The 25437-nt window shown below is 54.9% G+C and overlaps 2 protein-coding genes across 2 annotated transcripts in view; one reads left to right on the forward strand and one right to left on the reverse strand.

Moving 5' to 3' along the window:
* The first annotated feature begins 608 nt into the window (after nucleotides 1–608).
* POMC (proopiomelanocortin) lies at nucleotides 609–3998 on the forward strand. Its single transcript, XM_039714026.1, has 2 exons — nucleotides 609–737; nucleotides 3187–3998. Exons 1-2 carry the CDS (start codon nucleotides 618–620, stop codon nucleotides 3742–3744), a joined length of 678 nt encoding a protein of 225 aa, XP_039569960.1. The 5' UTR covers nucleotides 609–617; the 3' UTR covers nucleotides 3745–3998.
* Nucleotides 3999–6128: 2130 nt separating this feature from the next.
* Nucleotides 6129–25437, reverse strand: part of ADCY3 (adenylate cyclase 3) — a 42637-nt gene continuing 23328 nt past the window's right edge. Inside the window, exons 8-21 of the mRNA XM_039714028.1 lie at nucleotides 22188–22325; nucleotides 22006–22071; nucleotides 21762–21904; nucleotides 21372–21533; nucleotides 21205–21292; nucleotides 20996–21112; nucleotides 19174–19436; nucleotides 19009–19090; nucleotides 14724–14882; nucleotides 12918–13064; nucleotides 10909–11022; nucleotides 8770–8896; nucleotides 8569–8693; nucleotides 6129–6680 (exon numbers count right to left, since the gene is read on the reverse strand). Of these exons, the coding sequence (XP_039569962.1) occupies nucleotides 6498–6680; nucleotides 8569–8693; nucleotides 8770–8896; nucleotides 10909–11022; nucleotides 12918–13064; nucleotides 14724–14882; nucleotides 19009–19090; nucleotides 19174–19436; nucleotides 20996–21112; nucleotides 21205–21292; nucleotides 21372–21533; nucleotides 21762–21904; nucleotides 22006–22071; nucleotides 22188–22325 (1914 nt within the window). The 3' untranslated portion in view covers nucleotides 6129–6497. The remainder of the gene's footprint in view (nucleotides 6681–8568; nucleotides 8694–8769; nucleotides 8897–10908; nucleotides 11023–12917; nucleotides 13065–14723; nucleotides 14883–19008; nucleotides 19091–19173; nucleotides 19437–20995; nucleotides 21113–21204; nucleotides 21293–21371; nucleotides 21534–21761; nucleotides 21905–22005; nucleotides 22072–22187; nucleotides 22326–25437) is intronic.

Genomic DNA, 25437 nt, shown 5'->3' on the forward strand with positions numbered 1-25437 from the left:
CATCTCCCCCAAATTTTTTAGGATTTTCCCGCAGCTCCTTCCCGATTTTGTGGTGGGATTTTTTTTAGGGATTTTTTTGAGATTTTTGGGAAATTTTTGGTGGATTTTTTTTGTTGGGGAGGGGGATTTTTAAAGGATAATTTGGGGAAAATTTTTGGGACTTTTTAAAGGAATTTTTTTTGTATTCTTTTTATTTTTGGGGAGGTTTTTTGGATTTTTTAAGGATTTATTTTTCAGGGATTCTTTGTGATTTTTTTTTTTTTTTTGGGATTTTGGGGGTGATTATTTACGGGGTTTTTAGCGATTTTTTGGGGAATTTTTGGGGGATTTCAGGGATTTTTCAGGGATTTTTTGGGGAATTTTTGGGGGATTTCAGGGATTTTTCAGGGATTTTTTGGGGAATTTTTGGGAGACTTCAGGGATTTTTCAGGGATTTTTTAGGATTTTTTATGTGGGAATTTTTGGGGGATTTCAGGGATTTGTTTTAGGGATTTTTTGGGAAATTTTGGGGATTTTTAAAAGGAATTTTTGGGGGAGGTTTTTTTTTATTTTTTGGGATTTTTTTGCAATTTGGGGAGATAAAAACAGGAATTTTTGTCCCGCAGTTTGGGGCCGCGATGGGGTCGGGAATTCTGGCGGCGCTTTTGGGGTTGATGCTCTGGAACCCCAGCGGGGCCTCGGGGCCCTGCTGGGAGAATTCCCAGTGCCGGGAGCGCGGGAACGACGCCGGCATCCTGGTAAGGGTTTGGGGTTGGGGTTTGGGGTTTGGGATTTTGGGGTTTGGGGTTTGGGGTTTGGGTGTTTGGGATTTTGGGGGTTTGGGGTTTGGGATTTGGGGTTTGGGATTTGGGATTGAGGTTTGGGGGAATTCCCAGTGCCGGGAGCGCGGGAATTGGAGTTTGGGATTTGGGATTTGTGGGTTTGGGATTTATGGAATTTGGGGTTTGGGATTTCAGGATTGGGGGTTTGGGATTTTGGGAATTTAGGATTTTGGGATTTGGGGGAATCATAAATGGGGGAGGAGGTGTGGGAAAGGGAATTTTCCCAGGGATTTTTTAGGATTAAATGCCAAAAAATGGGGGAATTTGGGAATTTTCCCAGAGATTCCTTGGGATCAAATCCTGAAAATCCCAAAAAATGGGAATTTTCCTGGAGATTCTTCAGGATAAAATTTCAAAGATCCCAAAGATAAAAAAAAAAAAGTCCCAAATTTAGGAATTCCCCAATTCCAGAGGGTCCACAATTCCAAGTTCTTCCAAAATTTTCCATTTCCAGAGGATCCCAAGCCCCTCATTCCAAACTCTGGAATCACAAAAAGTGGGAATTTCATCCTAGAATTCCCAAATTAGGGAATTCCCAAACCCTTCCCCACATGGGGTTCTCCCAAAATTTTTGTTTTTCCAGGGAATTCCCAAATTTGGGAATTCCCAAATTCCAGAGGGTCCAGAAGTCCAAAATCTCCCAAAATTTTCCGCTTCCAGAGGGTCCCAAATCCTCCATTCCCAAACTCTTCCAAACATCATGAAAAGTGGGAATTCCATCCCGGAATTTCCATTCCATGCATTTTCCCAAGTTTGGGAATCCCCAAATTCCAGAGGGTCCAGAACTCCAAATTTTTCGCTTCCAGAGGGCTCCAAATTCCCCATTCCCAAATTATTCCCAACATCAGAAAAAGTGGGAATTCCATCCCAGAATTCCCAAATTCGGGAATTCCCAAATTCCAGAGTTTCCAGAATTCCAAATTTTTCGCTTCCAGAGGGTCCCAAGTCCCCCATTCCCAAATGATTCCAAACTCTGGTATCATAAAAAAAAAGTGGTGTTTCCAGAATTCCAAATTTTTCACTTCCAGAGGGTCCCAAATCCCCCATTCCCAAATGATTCCAAACTCTGGTATCATAAAAAAAAAGTGGGAATTCCATCCCAGAATTCCCAAATTCGGGAATTCCCAAATTCCAGTGTTTCCAGAATTCCAAATTTTTCACTTCCAGAGGGTCCCAAATCCCCCATTCCCAAATGATTCCAAACTCTGGTATCATAAAAAAAAAGTGGGAATTCCATCCCAGAATTCCCAAATTCGGGAATTCCCAAATTCCAGTGTTTCCAGAATTCCAAATTTTTCACTTCCAGAGGGTCCCAAATCCCCCATTCCCAAATTGTCGTGAACTCCAGGATCACAAAAAGGTGGAATTCCATCCTGGAATTTCCATTCCTTGCATTTTTCCAGGGAAATCCCAAATTTGGGATTCACCAAAAAATTTTCCGCTTCCAGAGGGTCCCAAGTCCCCATTCCCAAACTCTTCCAAACATCACGAAAAGTGGGAATTCCATCCCGGAACTTCCATTCCTTGCATTTTCCCAAGTTTGGGAATCCCCAAATTCCAGAGGGTCCCGAATTCCAAATTTTTCGCTTCCAGATGGTCCCAAATCCCCCATTCCCAAATGATTCCAAACTCTGGTATCATTAAAAAAAAGGTGGAAATTCCATCCCAGAATTCCCAAATTTGGGAATTCCCAAATCCCTCCCCACATGGGATCCTCCCAAAAACTTTTGGTTTTCCATGGAATTCCCAAATTCGGGAATTCCCAAATTCCAGAAGGTCCCGAATTCCAAATTTTCTGTTTCCAGATGGTCCCAAATCCCCCATTCCCAAATTGTCGTGAACTCCAGGATCACGAAAAAGTGGGAATTCCACCCCGCAATTCCAAAATTTGGGAATTCTGTCCCTCCATCCCAGGCCTGCGCCGGGTCGTGCCAGGCCCAGATTTCCTTGGAATCTCCCCTTTTTCCCGGAATTCCCGGAATTCCCAGAATTCTCGTTCCTTGTGTTTTTCCAGAGAATTCCCAAATTTGGGAATTCCCAAATTCCAGAGGGTCCAGAACTCCAAATTCCCCATTCCTAAATTTCTCCTGGTATCAGGAAAAGTGGGAATTCCGTCCCAGAATTCCCAAATTTGGGAATTCCCAAGTCCCTCCTCACGTGGGATCCTCCCAAAAATTTTTGGTTTTCCATGGAATTCCCAAATTTGGGAATTCCCAAATTCCAGAGGGTCCCGAATTCCAAATTTTCTGTTTCCAGATGGTCCCAAATCCCCCATTCCCAAATGATTCCAAACTCTGATATCATAAAAAAGTGGGAATTCCACCCCGCAATTCCAAAACTTGGGAATTCTGTCCCTCCCTCCCAGGCCTGCGCCGGGTCGTGCCGGGCCCAGCTTTCCCTGGAATCTCCCCTTTTTCCCGGGAACGGGCAGCTGCAGCCGCTCTCCGAGAGCCTGCGGCGCTACGTCATGAGCCACTTCCGCTGGAACCAGTTCGGCCGCCGCAACGGCAGCGAGCCCGGCAAGCGCGGCGAGGAAGACGAGGAGGAGGAGGAGAAATCCGGGAACGAGCCCGGAATTCCCGGCTTTTCCCGGCACTCCGGGGAGCCGGGGAAGGACGGGAAGCGCTCGTATTCCATGGAGCACTTCCGGTGGGGAAAACCGGTGGGGCGCAAGAGGAGGCCGGTCAAGGTTTACCCCAACGGGGCCGAGGAGGAGTCGGAGGAGAATTCCCGGCTGGAATTCCGGCGGGAAGAGCCCTCGGGAGGCGAGGAGGAGGAGGAGGAAGAATTCCCGGGATTCCCGTGGAATTCCCGGAAGGAGAAGCGCTACGGGGGATTCATGAGCTCGGAGCGGATCCGGACACCGCTGGTGACGCTCTTCAAGAACGCCATCGGGAAGAGCTTCTCCAAGGATGCGCAGTGATGGGGAAATCCGGGAAAAATCCCGGAAAAATCCGGGGAAATCCCACGGGATCCGCGGCCCCTGTAGTGTCCCCTTAGCGCTCAATCCGTCCTCGTTGAAAGAAAATCCCGGGATTCTGGGTGGGAATTCCCAGGTTGGGCACTCTTGGGATGGATCCCGGTTGGGAATTCTTGGGATGGCGGGACGGTGTAAAATATTGTAAAGGAGGGAATGGGAAATTCCCGAAGAAATAAAAAAAAAAAATCTGGATGGAAAATTCCAGAAGAATTGAAAAAAATCTGGATGGAAAATTCCAGAAGAATTGACAAAAATCTGCACGAGAGCGCTGGGAGATGGCAGCGAAAAAAATGGGAATTGGGAATGGGAATGGGAATGGGCAGGAAAGGTTTTGGGGGTGGGAATTTTGGAATGAGGGAATGAATTGGAAGCCGATCCCAACTCCGGGAACGCCCCCGGCTCCCCAAATTCCATGGGCACCATTTCCGGTGCCACCGATTCCGATCGCAATCCCAATTCCGATGCCAGTTCTCATTCCGATTCCGATTCAGATTCCAATCCTGATCCCAATTCTGATCCCAATCCCCATCCTGATCCTCATCCCCATCCTGATTCCGATCCCAATCTTGATCCCGATTCCCATCCCAATTCCAATCTCCATCTCCATCCTGATCCCGATTATGATTCCGCTTCTTCTTCTGATCCCGATCCCCATCCCAATTCTGATCCCGATCCAAATCCTCACCCTGATTCTGATCCTGATCGCAATCCCTATCCCAATCCTGATTCCAGTCCCAATTCCAATCCTGATCCTAATCCCAATCCCGATCCCCATTCCAATCCCGTTCCCGTTCTTGCTGCCAAATCCAATCCCGATCCTGATCCCGATTCCCATCCCCATCCCGATGCTGATCCCGATCCTAATTCTGATCCCGATTCCAGTCCTGATTCCGATTCTGATTCTGATCCCAATCCCAACCCTCATACCCATCCTGATTCGGATCCCAATCCTGATTCCAATTCCGATTCCGATCCCAATCCCGATCCTGATTACAATTCCACTTCTGCTTCCAATCTCAATCCCCATCCCGATTCTGATCCTGATTCTGATCTCTATCCCAATTCCCATCCTGATCCCGATCCCGATCCCGATCCTCATCCCCATCCCAATTCGGATCCCAATTCCAATCACGATCCCAATCCTGATCCCGATCCCAATCCTCAGCCCCATCCCGATTTGGATCCCAATTCCAATCCCAATTCTAATCCCAATCCCGATCCTGATCCCGATCCCGATCCCGATTCTGGTTCCAATCCTGATCCCAATCCAAATTCTGATCCCAATCCTGATCTCGACTCTGATCTTGATCCCAATCCTGGTGGCGATGCTGATTCCAATCCTGTTCCTGTTCCCATTCTTGTTCCCAATTCCAGTCCTGATTCTGATCCTGCTTCTGCTTCCAATCTCAATCCCGATCCCGATTCCCATCTCCATCCCAGTCCCAATCCCAATTCTCATCATGATCTTAATCCCGATCCTAATCCCGGTCCTTATCCAGATTCCAATCCCTATCTCAATCCCAATCCTAATTCTGATTCCAATCACAATTCCGATCCTGATCCCGATCCTGATCCCAATCCCAATCCTGATTCTGATCCCAATCCGGATTCCAATCCCAATCTGGATCTCAATCCCGATCCCAATCCCAATTCTGATCTTGATCCCAATTCTGATCCCGATCTCCAATCTCAATCCCCATCCCGATTCTGATCCTGATTCTGATCTCTATCCCAATTCCCATCCTGATCCCGATCCCGATCCCGATCCTCATCCCCATCCCAATTCGGATCCCAATTCCAATCACGATCCCAATCCTGATCCCAATCCCGATCCCAATTCTGATCCCAATCCTGATCCCGATCCAAATTCTGATCCCAACCCTGATCTCGACTCTGATCTTGATCCCAATCCCAATCCTGGTGGCCATGCTGATTCCAATCCTGTTCCTGTTCCCATTCTTGTTCCCAATTCCAGTCCTGATTCTGATCCTGCTTCTGCTTCCAATCTCAATCCCGATCCCGATTCCCATCTCCATCCCAGTCCCAATCCCAATTCTCATCATGATCTTAATCCCGATCCTAATCCCGGTCCTTATCCAGATTCCAATCCCTATCTCAATCCCAATCCTAATTCTGATTCCAATCACAATTCCGATCCTGATCCCGATCCTGATCCCAATCCCAATCCTGATTCTGATCCCGATCCGGATTCCAATCCCAATCTGGATCTCAATCCCGATCCCAATCCCAATTCTGATCTTGATCCCAATTCTGATCCCGATCCCGATTCCGATCCCGGCCGCGGGGCACAAATAAAAACCCATCGCTTCTCCGATAAAATTTATGGATCTGGAATACACAACTCCCGTCCTTCCCCAAATCCAAGCCGGACCCGAGCTCTCGAATTCGGGAGGAATTTTCAGAAAAATCCCGGATTTGCTCCCGCTCCCGGCATGCGGAAGGGACGCGGAGTCTTCCCAACCATCCCTGAGTTTGGATCTCCTGGAATTGCCGCCACCGCTCCGAGTCCGGAATTCCCGCGGCGGGAAAACCCCGGGAAAAACCCGGCTCCGCCTTTCCCTCTTTTCCACACGGAATAAAAACCCCCACCCCAAAAAAACCCCAAAAAACCTCCGGGAAGGGGCCGTGCCGAGGGGGTCGGGTTCCGGATCCCGGCGCGGATTCCCGAAGAATCCTCAGGAATTCTCCATCACCTGGTGGGGCAGGGGGACGGCGGCGGATCCGGGGAAGGATCCCGGTTTTTCCCGGCCCTTCAGGAAAAACGTCAGGAGCTCCCCTTTGCCCTTGACGTAGACGGCGCCGCGGCGGACGAAGCGGAACCCGTATTCCTTCAGGATCTGCTGCGTCTCCTCCACCACCTGCCGGGGGGGAAAAACCGGGAATCTGGGAATGTTCCCCTGGAAAAGGGGAGGTGGGAAAAGCGGGAGGAGCTTGGGGAGAAATGGGCGGGTTCTGGATGTGGAGGGGGAAATTCCCGAGGAAGGAGCGGAAATTCCTGGGAGGGTGGGGAAGGGTGGGGTGGAATTCCCTGAGGATCGCTGGGAGTGTCCAAGGAAAGGCTGGAAAATCCCAGGATGGTGAGATTGGAATGGGATGGGATTGAAGGCCCATGGAGCCCATCCCAAGAATTCTGGGATTATGGGATCGAGGACACTCAGGATCCATCCTGAGGGATTTTTTATGGGATTTGGGGATGGAAAAGTGAAGGGAGACCCTTCCTAGCATCCCAAATTCCCAAGGAAGCCCCAGTGTGATCCCACCTGGATATTCCCAAGATTCCCGGTGTGACCCCAGCCAGATATTCCCAAGATTCCTGGTGTGACCGCACTCAGATGTTCCCCATCCCACCCGGATGTTCCCAAGCTCATTCCTGGCGAGGTCCCACCTGGATGTTCCCCATGATCCCACTTGGATATTCCCAATTATTCCTGCTGTGACCCCACCTGGATGTTCCCCATCCCACCCAGATATTCCCAAGATTCCTGGTCTGATCCCACCTGGATATTCCCCATGATCCCACCTGGATGTTCCCCCTCCCACCCAGATATTCCCAAGATTCCCACGATGATCCCACCCAGATATTCCCAAGATTCCCACGATGATCCCACCCAGATATTCCCAAGATTCCTAATGTGATCCCACCAGGATGTTCCCCATCCCCCCTTGATATTCCCAAGATTCCTGAGGTGATTCCACCTGGATATTCCAAAGATTCCTGACATGGTCCCACCCAGATATTCCCAAGATTCCCAGTGTGATCCCACCTGGATGTTCCTTGAATGATCCCACCTGGATGTTCCCAATCCCACCTGGATGTTCCCAAGCTTCCTGGTGTGATCCCACACGGATATTCCCAGTTATCCCCACTGTGACCCCACCCGGATGTTCCCCGTGATCCCACCTGGATGTTCCCAAGATTCCTGGGGTGATTCCCAATTGGATATTCCCCATCCCACCCAGATATTCCAAATATCCCACCTGGATATTCCAAACATTCCGTGGGTGATCCCACCTGGATATTCCCCAGATTCCCAATGTGATCCCACCTGGATGTTCCCCATCCCATGTGGATATTCCCAAGATTCCCTGTGTGGTCCCACCTGGATATTCCCAAGACTACCAGTGTGATCCCACCTGGATGTTCCCCATCCCACCCTGATATTCCCAAGCTCATTCCTGGCGAGGTCCCACCCGGATGTTCCCAAGATTCCCGGTCTGATCCCACCTGGATGTTATTGCAAATTTTCCCCACTGTGACCCCACCCAGATGTTCCCTGTGACCCCACCTGGACATTCCCAAGATTCCCAGTGTGACCCCACCCGGATGTTCCCGGTGAGGTCCCACCTGGACATTCCCAAGGTTCCCTGCACGGTCCCACCCAGACGTTCCCAATTTTCCCTGCGCGTTCCCACCTGGATGTTGCCCGTGAACCCACCCGGATGTTCCCGGTGACCCCACCTGGACATTCCCAAGGTTCCCAGTGTGATCCCACCTGGATGTTGCCCATGACCCCACCCGGATGTTCTCCCTGGTCCCACCTGGACGTTCCCAAGGTTCCCTGAGCGTTCCCACCTGGATGTTGCCCATGACCCCACCCGGATGTTCCCGATGAGGTCCCACCTGGACATTCCCAAGGTTCCCTGCACGGTCCCACCCGGATATTCCCAATTATCCCCCTGTGACCCCACCCGGATGTTCTCCCTGATCCCACCTGGACATTCCCAAGGTTCCCTGCGCGTTCCCACCTGGATGTTGCCCATGACTCCGGTGGACTCCATCCTGCTGGCCACGTTGACCGTGTTGCCCCAGATGTCGTAGTGGGGCTTGCGCGCCCCGATGACCCCGGCCAGCACCGCCCCCTTGTTCATCCCTGCCCGGAGGGACGGCGATCACGCCCGGAACCTTCCGGAATTCCCGGGATTCCCGGCGTTCCCTCCCGGACTTGCCTATGCGCAGCATGAAGTTGTTGAAGGACTGGTAGTTGATGTTCATCAGCGTCACCTTCATGGCCAGCGCGAAGTCAGCCAGGTCGGCCAGGTGCTGCCAGCGCTCCTTCTCCGGGCGCGGGTCCTTCTGCGCGGAATTCCCGGGAATCGGCCGCGGGAGTTGGGGGACGGGGCAGCGGGATGGGAGGCGGGAGGTGGGGATGGAGGTGGGACGTGGGGATGGAGGTGGGACGTGGGGATAGGGGTGGGACGTGGGGATGGAGGTGGGACGTGGGACGTGGGTCCTTCTGCGCGGAATTCCCGGGAATCGGCCGCGGGAGTTGGGGGACGGGGCAGCGGGATGGGAGGTGGGACGTGGGGATGGAGGTGGGACGTGGGGATGGAGGTGGGACATGGGGATGGAGGTGGGACATGGGGATAGGACATGGAGATGATGGGACATTGGGATGTGGGGATGGGACATGGAGATGGGGCATTGGAGATGATGGGAAATGGGGATGTTGGGATGGGACATGGAGATGATGGGACACAATGATGGGACATGGAGATGATAGGACACAGAGACGGGAAATGGATCTGGGAACATTGGGATGGGATGGGGATGATGGAACACGGACATGGAGATAATGGGACATTGGAGACGGGGCATTGGGATGGGACATGGAGACTGGACATGGAGATGATGGGACACGGAGATGGGACATGGAGTTGATGGGACACAATGATGGGACATGGAGATGATAGGACACGGAGACAGGAAATGGATCTGGGAACATTGGGATGGGATGGGGATGATGGGACACAGAGATGGGACACAGAGATGGGACATGGAGATGGGACATGGAGATGGGAGATGGGGATGGGACAGGGATGGGACATTGGGATGGCACATGGAGATGGGACATGGAGATGATGGGACATTGGGATGTTGGGATGGGACATGGGGATGGGAGATAGGGATGGGACATGGAGATGGGATATAGAGATTGGACATGGAGATGATGGGGCATTGGAGATGGGACATGGAGATAGGACATGAAGATGATGGGACATGGGGATGAGACGTGGAGATTGGACATGGAGATGGGATATAGAGATGGGAAATGGAGATGGGACATGGGGATGATGGGACATGGGGATGATGGGACATGGGACATGGGACATGGGGATGGGAGATGGGGATGGGACATTGTAATGGGACATGGAGATAGGACATTGGAGATGGAACATGGAGATGATGGGGCATTGGAGATGGGGCATGGAGATGGGACAGGAATGGGACATGGAGATGATGGGACACGGAGACGGGAAATGGATCTGGGAACACTGGGATGGGACGGGGATGATGGGACACGGAGATGGGACATGGAGATGATGGGACATTGGGACATTGGGATGGGACATGGGGATGGGACATGGGGATGATGGGACATGGAGATGGGAGATGGAGATGATGGGACATTGGGACGTTGGGATGGGACATGGGGATGATGGGACATGGAGATGGGAGATGGAGATGGGACATGGAGATGATGGGACACGGAGATGGGACACGGAGATGGGACACGGAGATAGGACATGGGGATGATGGGACATGGAGATGGGGATGGGACATGGAAATGGGACATTGGGACAGGACAGGGATATGGGACACAGATGATGGCACAAGGAGATGGAACATGGAGATGGGAAATAAATTTGGGGACACTGGGATTGGACATGGAGATGGGACATGGAGATGGGACACAGACATGTGACATGGAGATGGAATGGGAATGGGACATGGAGATGGGACATGGAGATGGGAGATGGGAGATGGGACGTTGGGATGGGACAGGGAGATGGGACATATGTGGAGATGGGAGATGGGAGATAGGAGATAGGAGATGGGAATGGAACCTGGAGATAGGGCATGGTGATGGGACATGGAGATGGGGCATGGAGATGGGACAGGGAGATGGGACATTGGGATGGGACAGGGATGGGACAGGGAGATGGGACGAATGTGGAGATGGGAGATGGGACAGGGATGGGACACAGAGATGGGACACTGAGATGGGAGACAAGGACGGGGACAAGGAGGAAGGGACCAATCCCAAAGTTCCCCAGGGGTGTCCCAAGGCCAGATCCCGGCCTGACCTTGGCTCCGAATCCGTTGGCGCCGGCGTCGGGCGTCACTCCGGAGGCGGCCATGTAGGTGCTGCCGATGGTCTTGATCTTGGTGATGCAGCGGAACTGGGGCTCGTCCAGCAGCTGGGCACCGGAACAGAAACTGGGATCGCCGCGGGTCCAGACCAGAGCGAGGGGAGAAGGTCCGGGTGGATCCCAGGGATCCCACCTGGATGTTCCCCATCCCACCTGGATGCTCCCGTGATTCCCTGTGTGATCCCATCTGGATGTTCCCATGATTCCCAGTGTGATCCCACCTAGACATTCCCCACAATTTCCAGTCTGATACCACCTGGACATTCCCTGCGATTCATGCTGGGATCGCACCTGGATATTCCCCACAAATCCCAGTGTGATCCCACCTGGACATTCCCACAATTCCCACCGTGACCCCACCTGGACATTCCCCACAATTCCCAGTGTGACCCCACCTGGACACTCCCCACATTTCCCACTGTGATCCCACCTGGACATTTATTCTTCATGATTCCTGGCTGGACATTCCCCATAATTCCCACCATGATCCCACCTGGACATTCCCCACAATTCCCAGTCTGACCCCACCTGGACATTCCCCACAATTCCCAGTCTGATCCCACCTGGACATTCCCCACAATTCCCACTGTGATCCCACCTGGACATTCCCCACCATTCCCACTTGGACATTCCCCACAATTCCCACTGTGACCCCAACCTGGACATTCCCCACAATTCCCAGTGTGACCCCACCCGGATGTTCCCCATCCCACCAGGACATTCCCCACAATTCCCACCATGATCCCACCTGGACATTCCCTGTGATCCATGCTGGGATCCCACCTGGACATTCCCCAGAATTCCCACCATGATCCCACCCAGACATTCCCCGCGATTCCCACTTGGACATTCCCCACAATTCCCCCTGTGACCCTACCTGGACATTCCACACAATTCCCAGTGTGATCCCACCTGGACATTCCCCATAATTCCCAGTGTGATCCCACCTGGACGTTCCCCACAATTCCCAGTCTGATCCCACCTGGACATTCCCCATGATTCCCACTTGGACATTCCCACAATTCCCGCTGTGACCCCACCTGGACATTCCTCACCATTCCCAGTGTGACCCCACCCGGATGTTCCCCATCCCATCTGGATATTCCCAGTTATTCCCAGTCTGATCCCAGCTGGACATTTATTCCCTGAGATTCCAGATTGGACCTTCCCCATGATTCCTGGTGTGATCCCACCGGGACATTCCCCACATTTCCCACCATGATCCCACCTGGACATTTATTCCCCATGATTTCCAATTGGACACTCCCCCCGATTCCCACTGTGATCCCACCTGGACACTCCCCACAATTCCCACTGTGACCCCACCGGGACATTCCCCATAATTCCCAGTGTGACCCCACCTGGACATTCCCCATAATTCCCACCATGACCCCACCTGGACATTTATTCCCCATGATTCCTGGCTGGACATTCCCCACAATTCCCAGTGTGATCCCACCTGGACATTCCCCACCATTCCCAGTGTGATCCCACCTGGACATTCCCCACCATTCCCAGTGTGATCCCATCTGGACATTCCCCATGATTCCCACTTGGATATTCCCCACAATTCCCGCTGTGACCCTACCTGGCCATTCCCCACAATTCCCACTGTGACCCCACCTGGACATTCCCCACAATTCCCACCGTGATCCCACCTGGACATTCCCCACGATTCCCAGTGTGACCCCACCAGGACGTTCCCCACCATTCCCACCAGGACATTCCCCATGATTCCCACCGGGACATTCCCCACGATTCCCACCAGGACATTCCCCATGATTCCCACCGGGACATTCCCCACGATTCCCACCAGGACATTCCCCATGATTCCCACCGGGACATTCCCCACGATTCCCACCATGATCCCACCTGGGCATTCCCCACCATTCCCACCCGGACGTTGCCCGCGATCCCGCGCGGAATTCCGGGGGCTGGCTCACCGCGTCGAAGTCGGAGATGATCTCGTTGAGGAAGCGCAGGCACTCGATGCCGCCGTTGTTGATGCTCTCCTCCGTGTAGAAGTCGGCGAAGTTGGGCAGCGAGGCGAACATCACCCCGATCTCCTCGTAGGACTGGCTGTACAGCTCCTGGGAATCCCGGGAACGCGCCCCCGGAGCGCGCCGTTATCGGTTATTGATCATTGGTTATTGGTCATTGGTCATTGGTCATTGGAATTTTTGGGATGGTTGGGAGTGTCCAAGGAAAGGTTGGAGCAATCTGGGACCATGCGGTGGGAATGGGATGGATCCCATCCAAAGGGATCCGGTCAGTTATTGATTATTGGTTATTGATTATTGGTTATTGATCATTGGTTATTGATCATGGGTTATTGGTTATTAGTTTATTCTGGTTCACTGGGAGTGTCTGAGGAAAGGTTGGAGAAGTTTGGGATCATGGGGTGGGAATGGGATGCGATTGAAGGTCCATGGAGCCCATCCCAAATGATTCTGGGATCTGGGATCCAGGACACTCAGGATCCATCCCCAGGGATTTTTCTGGAATTTTGGGGATGGAAAAGGGATGTGAACGTCACCCCGATCTCCTCGTAGGACTGGCTGTACAGCTCCTGGGAATTCCAGGAATGCGCCCCCGGAGCGCGCTGTTATCGGTTATTGATCATTGGTCATTGATCATTGGTCATTGGTCATTGGTCATTGGTTATTGGTTATTGGCTTTTTCGGGATGGTTGGGAGTGTCCAAGGAAAGGCTGGAGCAATCTGGGACCACGTGGTGGGAATGGGATGGATCCCATCCAAAGGGATCTGGTCAGTTATTGATTATTGGTTATTGATTATTGGTTATTGATCACTGGTTATTGGTTATTGGTCATTGATCATTGATTATTGGCTTTTTCGGGATGGTTGGGAGTGTCCAAGGAAAGGTTGGAGCAATCTGGGACCATGCGGTGGGAATGGGATGGATCCCATCCAAAGGGATCTGGTCAGTTATTGATTATTGGTTATTGATTATTGGTTATTGATCATTGGTTATTGATCATGGGTTATTGGTTATTAGTTTATTCTGGTTCACTGGGAGTGTCTGAGGAAAGGTTGGAGAAGTTTGGGATCATGGGGTGGGAATGGGATGCGATTGAAGGTCCATGGAGCCCATCCCAAATGATTCTGGGATCTGGGATCCAGGACACTCAGGATCCATCCCCAGGGATTTTTCTGGAATTTTGGGGATGGAAAAGGGATGTGAACGTCACCCCGATCTCCTCGTAGGACTGGCTGTACAGCTCCTGGGAATTCCAGGAATGCGCCCCCGGAGCGCGCTGTTATCGGTTATTGATCATTGGTCATTGGTCATTGGTCATTGGCCAGGGATTCTTCTGGAATTTTGGGGATGGAAAAGGGAAGGGAGACCCTTCCTGGAGTCCCCAATTCCCAGGGGATTCCTGAAATTCCTTCCCACAGATGAGTCAGGATGGAGGTGGATCCAATGCCAGGCTGGGAGAGCTGGGAATGTCGAGAATTCCCTGGGAAAAGGGGAGGGATTTGGGAAGGAATTCCCAGAGAATCCCTGGAAAGGCTGGAGCCACCGGGGATGGCGGGGTGGGAATGGGATGGGATTGAAGGTCCACGGATCCCATCCAAAGGATTCCGGGAATGTGGGAACCACCCGGAAACTCAGGAATCGCCCGGAAAAGCGGGAACAATGCCTGGAAACGAGGAAATACTGCCCGGAAAAGGGGGGATACCGCCCGGAAAAGCGGGAATACCGCCCGGAAAAGCGGGAATACCGACCTCATCCCGCTTTTTGGAGCCCAGGAAGTGCCGGGCCACGTGCTCGGGCAGCATGTTGGCCACCAGGGCCTCGTTCCAGCGGCGCATCTCGGAGACGCGCTCCTTCTGGTCGTGGACGTCGATCTTCCACAGGAACAGCGTCCGGGCCAGCTTCTCCACCTGGGAACGCGTTGTGGGAATGTGGGATTTGTGGGAATTGTGGGAATTCCCGGGATAACGGGATTGTGGGATAATGGGATATTGGGGCGGGATAATGGGACTGGATAAAGGAGACGCGCTCCTTCCGGTCGTGGACGTCCATCTTCCACAGGAACAGCGTCCGGGCCAGCTTCTCCACCCGGGATTACACACACACACGGGGGATTGAGGGAATTCCTGGGATTGTGGGATTTTGGGATAATGGAATTGTGGGAACGTGGGATTGTGGGAATGTGGGATAATGGGATAATGGGGTTGGATAATGGAGACGCGCTCCTTCCAGTCGTGGACGTCGATCTTCCACAGGAACAGAGTCCAGGCCAGCTGCTCCTCCTGGGATTACACACACACACACGGGATTGAGGGAATTCCTGGGATTGTGGGATTATGGGATTATAGGATAATGAGATGGGGTAATGAGAATGTGGGATTATGGGATAATGGGGGACACGCGCTCCTTCTGGTCGTGGACGTCGATCTTCCACAGGAACAGCGTCCGGGCCAGCTTCTCCTCCTGGGATTATGTGGGATGGTGGGAATGAAGGCATTCCTGGGATTATGGGGTAATGGGATAATGGGATTATGGGATCATGAGATAATGGGATTATGGGATCATGAGATAATGGGATCATGGGATGGGATAATGGGGTTGTGAGTCCTTGTGGTCATGGATGTTGATTTTCCACAGGAACAGCGTCCAGGCCAGCTTCTCCACCTGGGATTACACACACACACGGGGGAATGATGGAATTCCTGGGATTGTGGGATTTTGGGAATGTGGGATTGTGGGAACGTGGGACTGTGGGATATTGGGGTGGGATAATGCGGTTGGATAATGGAGACGCGCTCCTTGTGGTCATGGACGTCGATCTTCCACAGGAACAGCGTCCAGGCCAGCTTCTCCTCCTGGGATTACACGTGGGATTGTGGGATTTGTGGGAACATGAGAATTCCTGGGATAGTGGGACTGTGGGATGGGATAATGGGAATGTGGGATTATGGGATTGGGATAATGGAATTGTGGGAACGTGGGATTGTGGGAATGTGGGATAATGGGATAATGGGGTTGGATAATGGAGACGCGCTCCTTCCAGTCGTGGACGTCGATCTTCCACAGGAACAGAGTCCAGGCCAGCTGCTCCTCCTGGGATTACACACACACACACGGGATTGAGGGAATTCCTGGGATTGTGGGATTATGGGATTATAGGATAATGAGATGGGGTAATGAGAATGTGGGATTATGGGATAATGGGGGACACGCGCTCCTTCTGGTCGTGGACGTCGATCTTCCACAGGAACAGCGTCCGGGCCAGCTTCTCCTCCTGGGATTATGTGGGATGGTGGGAATGAAGGCATTCCTGGGATTATGGGGTAATGGGATAATGGGATTATGGGATAATGAGATAATGGGATTATGGGATGGGATCATGGGATCATGGGATAATGGAGACGCGCTGCTTCTGGTTGTGGACGTCGATCTCCCACAGGAACAGCGTCCGGGCCAGCTTCTCCTCCTGGGATTGTGGGATGGTGGGAATGAGGGAATTGCTGGGATAATGGGATTGTGGGATAATGGGATAAGGGGATAAGGGAATAATGGGATTGGATAATGGAGACGTGCTCCTTCTGGTCGTGGACGTCGATCTTCCACAGGAACAGCGTCCGGGCCAGCTTCTCCACCTGGGATTGTGGGATGGTGGCAATGAGGGAATTTCTGGGATTATGGGGTAATAGGATAATGGGATTATGGGATAATGAGATAATGGGATTATGGGATGGGATGGGATAATGGAGACGCGCTGCTTCTGGTCGTGGACGTCGATCTTCCACAGGAACAGCGTCCGGGCCAGCTTCTCCTCCTGGGATTACACGTGGGATTGTGGGATTTGTGGGAACACGAGAATTCCTGGGATAGTGGGACTGTGGGATGGGATAACGGGAATGTGGGATTATGGGATAATGGAGACATGCACTCCTTCTGGTCATGGATGTTGATCTTCCACAGGAACAGAACCCAGGCCAGTTTCTCCAACTTGGAATATGTTGTAGGAATAATGGGATAAGGGGATAAGGGAATAATGGGATTGGATAATGGAGACGTGCTCCTTCTGGTCGTGGACGTCGATCTTCCACAGGAACAGCGTCCAGGCCAGCTTCTCCTCCTGGGATTACACGTGGGATTGTGGGATTTGTGGGAACATGAGAATTCCTGGGATAGTGGGACTGTGGGATGGGATAATGGGAATGTGGGATTATGGGATAATGGAGACATGCACTCCTTCTGGTCATGGATGTTGATCTTCCACAGGAACAGAACCCAGGCCAGTTTCTCCAACTTGGAATATGTTGTAGGAATGTGGGAATTGTGGGAATTCCCGGGACTGTGGGATGGGATAAGGGGATAATGGGATGGGATAATGGAGACGCGCTCCTTCTGGTCGTGGGTGTCGATCTTCCATGTGGGATAATGGGATGATGGGATGATGGGATGGTGGGATAATGGGATGATGGGATAATGGGATGATGGGATGATGGGATGATGGGATGGCGGGATGATGGGATGATGGGATGGCGGTGTTCCCAGAATTCTTGGGGGCCGGAAAATCCTTTGGGAGTATCCTTGGAAAAGCTGCAGGTGCTGTGGATGGGCCGGGGATAAATCCCGGTGCCTTGGAGCTTCCAGGGAACCCGGGAAGGGATTTAGGGAAGGGATTTAGGGAAAGGATTTGGGAATGGATTTAGGTAAGGGATTTAGGGAGGAAAGGGGAAGAAAAGTGAAGAAAAAGGGGAAAAGGGAGGGAAAGGGAGGGAAGAAAAGGCAAGGGGAGGAAGGGAGAGCTAAGAGGAGGAAAGAGAAGGAAAAGGGAAGAAAAGGCAGGAAAAGGAAGGAAAAAGAAGGAAAAGGATTGAACAGGGAAGAAAGGGCAGGAAAATATGGAAGAAGAAGGGAAGGGAAGGGAAGGGAAGGGAAGGGAAGGGAAGGGAAATCTCAGCCGAGCGTTCCGGGGGCCGCCGCACCCCTGGCAGTTGCGGTCCCCCCGCACAATGGGACGTGGATTTAGGGAAGGGATTTAGGGAGGAAAGGGGAAGAAAAGTGAAGAAAAAGGGGAAAAGGGAGGGAAAGGGAGGGAAGAAAAGGCAAGGGGAGGAAGGGAGAGCTAAGAGGAGGAAAAAGAAGGAAAAGGGAAGAAAAGGCAGGAAAGGAAGGAAACGGAAGAAAAGAGAAGAAAGGGCAGGAAACGGCAGGAAAAGAAAAAAGAATGAAAAGGAAGGAAAGGGGAAGAAAGGGCAGGAAATGGAGGAAGAAGAAGGAAAAGGAAGGGAAGGAAAGGGAAGAGGTGGAAAAGGAAGGGAAAGGGACGAGAAGGAGGGAAAAGGAAGGAAAAGGCAGGAGAAAGAAGGAAAATAAATGAACAGAAGCAGAAAAAGGGCAGGAAAAAGAAGGAAAAATATGGAAGAAGAAGGAAAAGGGAGGGAAGGAGAGGTAAGAGGAGGAAGGGGAAGGAAAATGAAGGAGGGAAGGAGAGGGAAGAAATAGCACAAAAAGAAGGCAAAATAAGGAAAAGGGAGGAAAAGGGAGGGAAGGGGAAGAAAAGGCAAGAAAAGGAGGAAGAAGGAACGAAAATGGAAGAAAGGGCAGGAAAAGGAAGGAAAAGTAAAGAAAATCAAGGAAAAAGAAAGAAAAATATGGCAGAAGAAGAAAAAGGGAGGGAAGAAGAGGCCAGAGAAGGAAAGAGGAAGAAAAGGCAGGAAAAGGAAAAGGGAGGGAAGGAGAGGTAAGAGGAGGAAAAAGAAGGGAAAGGGAAGAAAAGGCAGGAAAGGAAGGAGACGGAAGGAAATGGAAGAAAGGGCAGGAAAAGGCAGGAAAAGAAAGAAGAAGAATGAAAAGGAAGGAAAGGGGAAGAAAGGGCAGGAAATGGAGGAAGAAGAAGGAAAAAGAAGGCAAGGAAAGGTAAGAGGAGGAAAAGGAAGGGAAAGGGAAGAGAAGCAGGGAAAAGGAAGGAAAAGGGAAGAAAGGGCAGGAAAAGGAAGGAAGAAGAAGGAAAAGGGAGGACAGGAAACCTTTCCCCTCCCAGCCACTCACGTGCCGCGAGAAGTAGTAGAAGCTGAGCATCACCACGAAGATCATGGCGGTCATGGAATACTTGGAGGGAACCAGCACGGACCTGCCGAGGGATCGTCTGGATGACGGAATTCCGGGATTCCCCGTCCCCCGTGGTGTCCCCTCCCCGTCCCCGTGTCCCCTTACGAGCTGTGCTGGCCGCGCCGCCGGTCGTACTGGTCGAAGATGGGCTCCCAGGCGGAGAAGTTGACGGCGCCGGCGGCGGCGGTGATGAGCACCATGAGGGTCAGCTTGACCATGTGGCTGACCTGCACCAGCATCACGGTGGCCACCAGGGCCAGCAGGGCGATGTAGCTGTAGTACTTGGGGTGGTCGGCGCAGCCGCCGCCGCCGCGGGGTGGCCCCGAGGTCCCGTTGGTCACCACCCAGCGGTCGCGACGGCAGGCGAGCTGGGGACACGAGGGTGGGGTCAGCATGGGGACACGGTGGCCACCAGAGTGGCCAGCCAGGGTGACGAAACTGCTCTGTTCCGTCACCCCATGGTGGCCCCAATGTCCCGTTGGTCACCAACCTACGGTCCCCATGGCAGCCGAGATGGGGACAAGGGGACATGGTGGTCACCAGGGTGATGCAGCTGCAATATCTGGGCTGCTGCTCACTGCCACCACCCCATGGTGGCCCCAAGGTCCCGTTGGCCACCACCCAGCGGTCACGACGGCAGGCGAGCTGGGGACACAGGGCTGGGGTCAGCACAGGAACACAGTGGCCACCAGGGTGGCCCACCAGGGTGATGTAACTGTTCCTCACAGCCACCACCCCATGGGGGCCCCAATGTCCCATTGGTCACCACCCCGTGGTCCCCATGGCAGCCAAGATGGGGACATGAAACTGGGGTCAGTGTGGGGACGTGGGGACACGGTGGCCACATGGGGACATGGTGGCCACCATGGCCACCAGGGTGATGGAGCTGTAATGCTGAGGCTGCTCCTCACAGCCACCACCCCATGGTGGCCCCGAGGTCCCATTGGCCACCACCCCATGGTCCCCATGGCAGCCAAGCTGGGGACACAGCGACAGGGTGGCCACCATGGCCACCAGGGTGATGGAGCTGCAATATCTGGGCTGCTCCTCACAGCCACCACCCCATGGTGGCCCCATTGTCCCACTGGCCACCACCCCACGGTCCCCATGGCAGCCCAAGCTGGGGACACAGCGACAGGGTGGCCACCATGGCCACCAGGGTGATGGAGCTGCAATATCTGGGCTGCTCCTCACAGCCACCACCCCATGGTGGCCCCAAGGTCCCGTTGGCCACCACCCAGCGGTCGCGACGGCAGGCGAGCTGGGGACACAGGGGTGGGGTCAGCATGGGGACATGGTGGCCACCATGCCCACCAGGGTGATGTAACTGCTCCGTTCAGTCACCCCATGGTGGCCCCAATGTCCCTATGGGTCACCACCCCGTGGTCCCCATGGCAGCCAAGCTGGGGACACAGCGACAGGGTGGCCACCATGGCCACCAGGGTGATGGAGCTGCAATATCTGGGCTGCTCCTCACAGCCACCACCCCATGGTGGCCCCGAGGTCCCGTTGGTCACCACCCAGCGGTCGCAACGGCAAGGGAGCTGGGGACATGAGGACATGGTAGCCACCATGGCCACCAGAGTGGTGTAACTGCAGTGTTCTGGCTGCTCCTCACAGCCACCACACAATGGTGGCCCCAATGTCCCATTGGCCACCAACCCATGGTCCCCATGGCAGCTGAGCTGGGGACAAAGAAACGTGGTCACCAGGGTGATGAAACTGCTCCGTTCCGTCACCCTGGCACCCGAGATGGGGACATGGGGACATGATGGCCACCATGGCCACCAGGGTGATGTAACTGCTCCTCAGTGCCACCACCCCGAGGTGGCCCCGTTGGCCACCACCCTGTGCTCCCCAGCTGGGGACACGAGGCCGGGGTGGCAGCAGGCGCAGGGCGTCCCCCAGCGCGCGGGTGGCCCCTCACCATGTCCACGATGTCGGCCGCGGTGACGATGGCGATGGCCGCCATGGCCCAGCTGTTGCGCGCCCAGCGCGTGCGGTCGATCCAGGTGGAGAAGGCCACCAGCTTTTTGGGGAAAGCCTGCGGCGACAACAACGCGGGTCGGTCACCGGGGGCGGCACAACCGCCGGGGACGTCCCCGAGGCGCCTCCGCGACGTCGCCGAGGCCTCACCCGGGGGAAGACGGCGGCCAAGGAGCAGAGCGTGAGCCCGAGCAGCAGCACCTCGCCCACCACGAACGTCACGTAGTTGGTCACCAGCCTGCCCAAAAACCCCGCGGGGAGGGTCAGCGGGGACGGCGCGGCGCCGCCCGGCGCGTCCCCGGGTGTCACCGCCCTACCAGGGGTCGATGGCGGCCTCCACCAGCGCGGTGAAGAGGAGGACGACGCAGGAGCAGCTGAAGGCGGCGCCGCTCTGCTTCTCCTTCTCCACCGAGTAGCGCGTCTCCATCTCGGGGTCGGTGAAGCGCAGCGACAGGCGGAAGGTGCTCTTGCCCTTCAGCCTGGGGGACGCCACGGCGCGCGTCAGATTCCGGGGAATTTTGGGGATTTTTTTTAAATTTTTGTGGATTTTGAGGGATTTTGATGGATTTTGAGGGATTTTAAGGGATTTTGACGGATTTCCAGGATCTTTTTTTAAAATTTTTGTGTATTTTGAGGGATTTTGACGAATTTTGAGGAATTTTGAGGGATTTCCAGGATCTTTTTTAAAATTTTTGGGAGTGACTCACGCCTGGATGGACTCGCGCTCCAGCAGCGCCTCGTTGAGCAGCCGGTGCAGCTCCTGCTCGTTCTGCGCCGCGCCCGCCACGCGCTCCGCCAGGTCCCGCAGCCGCAGCCGCCGCCGCGGGTTCGGGAACGACGGGTTGGGCGCCTGCGGGCCCGGGGACACCGTGGGGACACCGCGGGGACACCGCGGGGACACATTGAGGACACACCGGGGACACGCCGGGGACACGGCGGGGACGGCGGTACCTCGGAGTCGTCGTCGTCGTCGAGCTCGGCGGAGCTGCTGCGGCCGCGCTCGGCGTCCTCGGGCGGCTCCGGGCTCAGGCTGCCGTTGGTGGTGACGGCGGCCGGGGACACGGCGTGCGACGAGGTCAGGGACAGCTTCTGCAGGGGACAGGGACACGGGGGCACGGCGGGGATGGCGGTACCTCGGAGTCGTCGTCGTCGTCGAGCTCGGCGGAGCTGCTGCGGCCGCGCTCGGCGTCCTCGGGCGGCTCCGGGCTCAGGCTGCCGTTGGTGGTGACGGCGGCCGGGGACACGGCGTGCGACGAGGTCAGGGACAGCTTCTGCAGGGGACAGGGACACGGGGGTGTCACCGTGTCACCTGTGTCACTCATCACATCATGTCACTGTCACTGTGGGATGAGGTCAGGAACAGCTTCTGCAGGGGACAGGGACACGGGGGGTGTCACCGTGTCACCGTGTCACTGTGTCACCTGTGTCATTGTGTCACCTGTGTCACTCATCACTCCATGTCACTGTCACTGTGGGATGAGGTCAGGGACAGCTTCTGCAGGGATGGTGGGCGTCACAGTGTCACCGTGTCACTGGTGTCACCTGTGTCACCTGTGTCACCCATCATGCTGTACAATGAGGTCAGGGACAGCTTCTGCAGGGGACAGGGCGTGGGGGGTGTCACTGTGTCACAGTGTCACCATGTCACCAGTGTCACCGGTGTCACCCATCAGGTCAGGGACAGCTTCTGCAGGGGACAGGGACACGGTGGGTGTCACTGTGTCCCCATGTCACTGTGTCACCAGTGTCACTCATCATGACATGGGGCAAGGTCAGGGACAGCTTCTGCAGGGGACAGCAGCCATGGTGGGTGTCACCGTGTCACCATGTCACCGGTGTCACCGGTGTCACCCATCAGGTCAGGGACAGCTTCTGCAGGGGACAGCGGCCATGGGGGGTGTCACCATGTCACCGGTGTCGCCGGTGTCACCCATCAGGTCAGGGACAGCTTCTGCAGGGGACAGCGGCCATGGTGGGTGTCACCATGTCACCAGTGTCACCGGTGTCACCCATCAGGTCAGGGACAGCTTCTGCAGGGGACAGGGCATGGTGGGTGTCACTGTGTCACCAGTGCCACCGGTGTCACCATTGTCACCCATCATGCCATACAATGAGGTCAGGGACAGTCTCTGCAGGGGACAGGGCATGGTGGGTGTCCCAGTGTCACCAGTGCCACCGGTGTCCCCATTGTCACCCATCATGCTGTACAATGAGGTCAGGGGCAGCTTCTGCAGGGGACAGGGCATGGTGGGGGTCACTGGGTCACCAGTGCCACCGGTGTCCCCATTGTCACCCATCATGCTGTACAATGAGGTCAGGGGCAGCTTCTGCAGGGGACAGGGCATGGTGGGGGTCACTGTGTCACCAGTGCCACCGGTGTCACTCAGCACACCATGGGACAAGGTCAGTGACAGTGTCCGTGGTGGGCCATGGTCACCATGGTGTCCTCAGTGCCACCGCTGCCACCAGTGTCACTCGCTAGGCCGTGGCACGCGGTCAGTGACAGTGTCCCCACGGCCCATCTCCTCACCGTTGTCCCCAGCGGTGCCACCAGTGTCACCCACCACACTGTGGGACATGATCAGTGACACGCACACCATGGGTGTCCCCAAACCCCGTGTCCCCAGTGTCCCTGGTGTCCCCACTGCCAGCGCCACTCGCCACACCATGGCACGCGGTCAGTGTCCCCACAGCCCATGTCCCCAGTGCCCTCAATGTCCCCAGTGTCCCCAGCAATGCCACTCACCACAACACGGACATGACCAGTGGCAATGTCCCCACACCCCGTGTCCCGATAAGTGTCACTCACCATGCTCTGGGACAAGGTCAGTGGCAATGTCCCCATGCCCTGACGCCCCCAGTGTCCCTGGTGTCCCCAGCGGTGCCACCAGTGTCACCCACCACACTGTGGGACATGATAAGTGACACGCACACCATGGGTGTCCCCATGCCCTGACGCCCCCAGTGTCCCTGGTGTCCCCAGCGGTGCCACTCACCACGCCATGGGACATAGTCAGTGACAGACATGGTCACCCCCAGTGTCTCCCCACCCGTGTCCCCAGTGTCCCTGGTGTCCCCAGCGGTGCCACTCACCACGCCATGGGACATAGTGACAGACATGGTCACCCCCACCCGTGTCCCCAGTGGCCCAGTGTCCCCGCTGTCCCCGGTGTCCCCGGTGTCCCCGGTGTCCCCAGCAGTGTCACCAAGCCACGAGACACAGTCAGTGACAGTGTCTGTGGTGGGGTTCAGCCACCCTGGGTGTCCCCCACACCCATGTCCCCAGTGTCCCCAGTGTCCCTGGTGTCCCCAGCGGTGTCACTCACCATGCCATGGGACAAGGTCAGCGACAGTGTCCTCACAGCCCCGTCCCCAGTGTCCCCAATGTCCTCAGTGTCCCCGGTGCCACTCACCACGCCATGGGACATAGTCAGTGACAGACATGGTCACCCCCAGTGTCTCCCCACCCGTGTCCCCAGTGGCCCAGTGTCCCCAGTGTCCCCAGTGTCCCCAGTGTCCCCAGTGTCCCCAGTGTCGCAGTGTCCCCAGTGTCCCCAGCAGTGTCACCAAGCCACGAGACACAGTCAGTGACAGTGTCTGTGGTGGGGTTCAGCCACCCTGGGTGTCCCCACACCCATGTCCCCAGTGTCCCCAGTGTCCCTGGTGTCCCCAGCGGTGTCACTCACCATGCCATGGGACAAGGTCAGCGACAGTGTCCTCACAGCCCCGTCCCCAGTGTCCCCAATGTCCTCAGTGTCCCCAGCGGTGTCACTCACCACGCCATGGGACACGGTCAGTGACAGACATGGTCACCCTAGCTTTCCCCACACCCATGTCCCCAGTGTCCCCGTTGTCCCCAGCAGTGTCACTCACCACGCCATTGGACACGGTCAGTGGCAATGTCCCCACACCCATGTCCCCAGTGTCCCCAGTGTCCCTGGTGTCCCCAGCAGTGTCACCATGCCATGGGACACGGTCAGTGACAGTGTCTGTGGTGGCATGCAGTCACCCTGGGTGGCCACACACCCATGTCCCCAATGTCCCTGGTGTACCCAGTGGTGTCACTCACCACGCCATGGGACAGTCAGTGACAGACATGGTCTCACCACACCAGGGGACACAGTCAGTGACAGTGTCTGTAGTGGCCTGCAGTCATCCTGGATGTCCCCACACACATGTCCCCAGTGTCCTCAGTGTCCCCAGCGGTGTCACTCACCACACCATGGGACAAGGTCAGTGACAGAAATGGTCACCCTGGATGTCCCCACACCAATGTCCCCAGTGTCCCTGATGTCCCTGTTGTCCCCAGCAGTGTCACTCACCACGCCATGGGACAGTCAGTGACAGACATGGTCACCCTGGGTGTCCCCACACCCATGTCCC

The sequence above is a fragment of the Passer montanus genome, unplaced genomic scaffold (assembly GCF_014805655.1).
Source record: "Passer montanus isolate IOZ18808 unplaced genomic scaffold, ASM1480565v1 scaffold298, whole genome shotgun sequence".
Lineage (NCBI taxonomy): Eukaryota > Metazoa > Chordata > Aves > Passeriformes > Passeridae > Passer > Passer montanus.

What these genes read in the sequence shown, in the direction of transcription:
- POMC (XM_039714026.1), top strand. Translation starts at nt 618, where the DNA reads ATGGGGTCGGGAATTCTGGCGGCGCTTTTGGGGTTGATGCTCTGGAAC. An exon ending in GGAACGACGCCGGCATCCTG is followed by an intron (nt 738 to 3,186) that starts GTAAGGGTTTGG and finishes CCTCCCTCCCAG; the next exon opens with GCCTGCGCCGGGTCGTGCCG.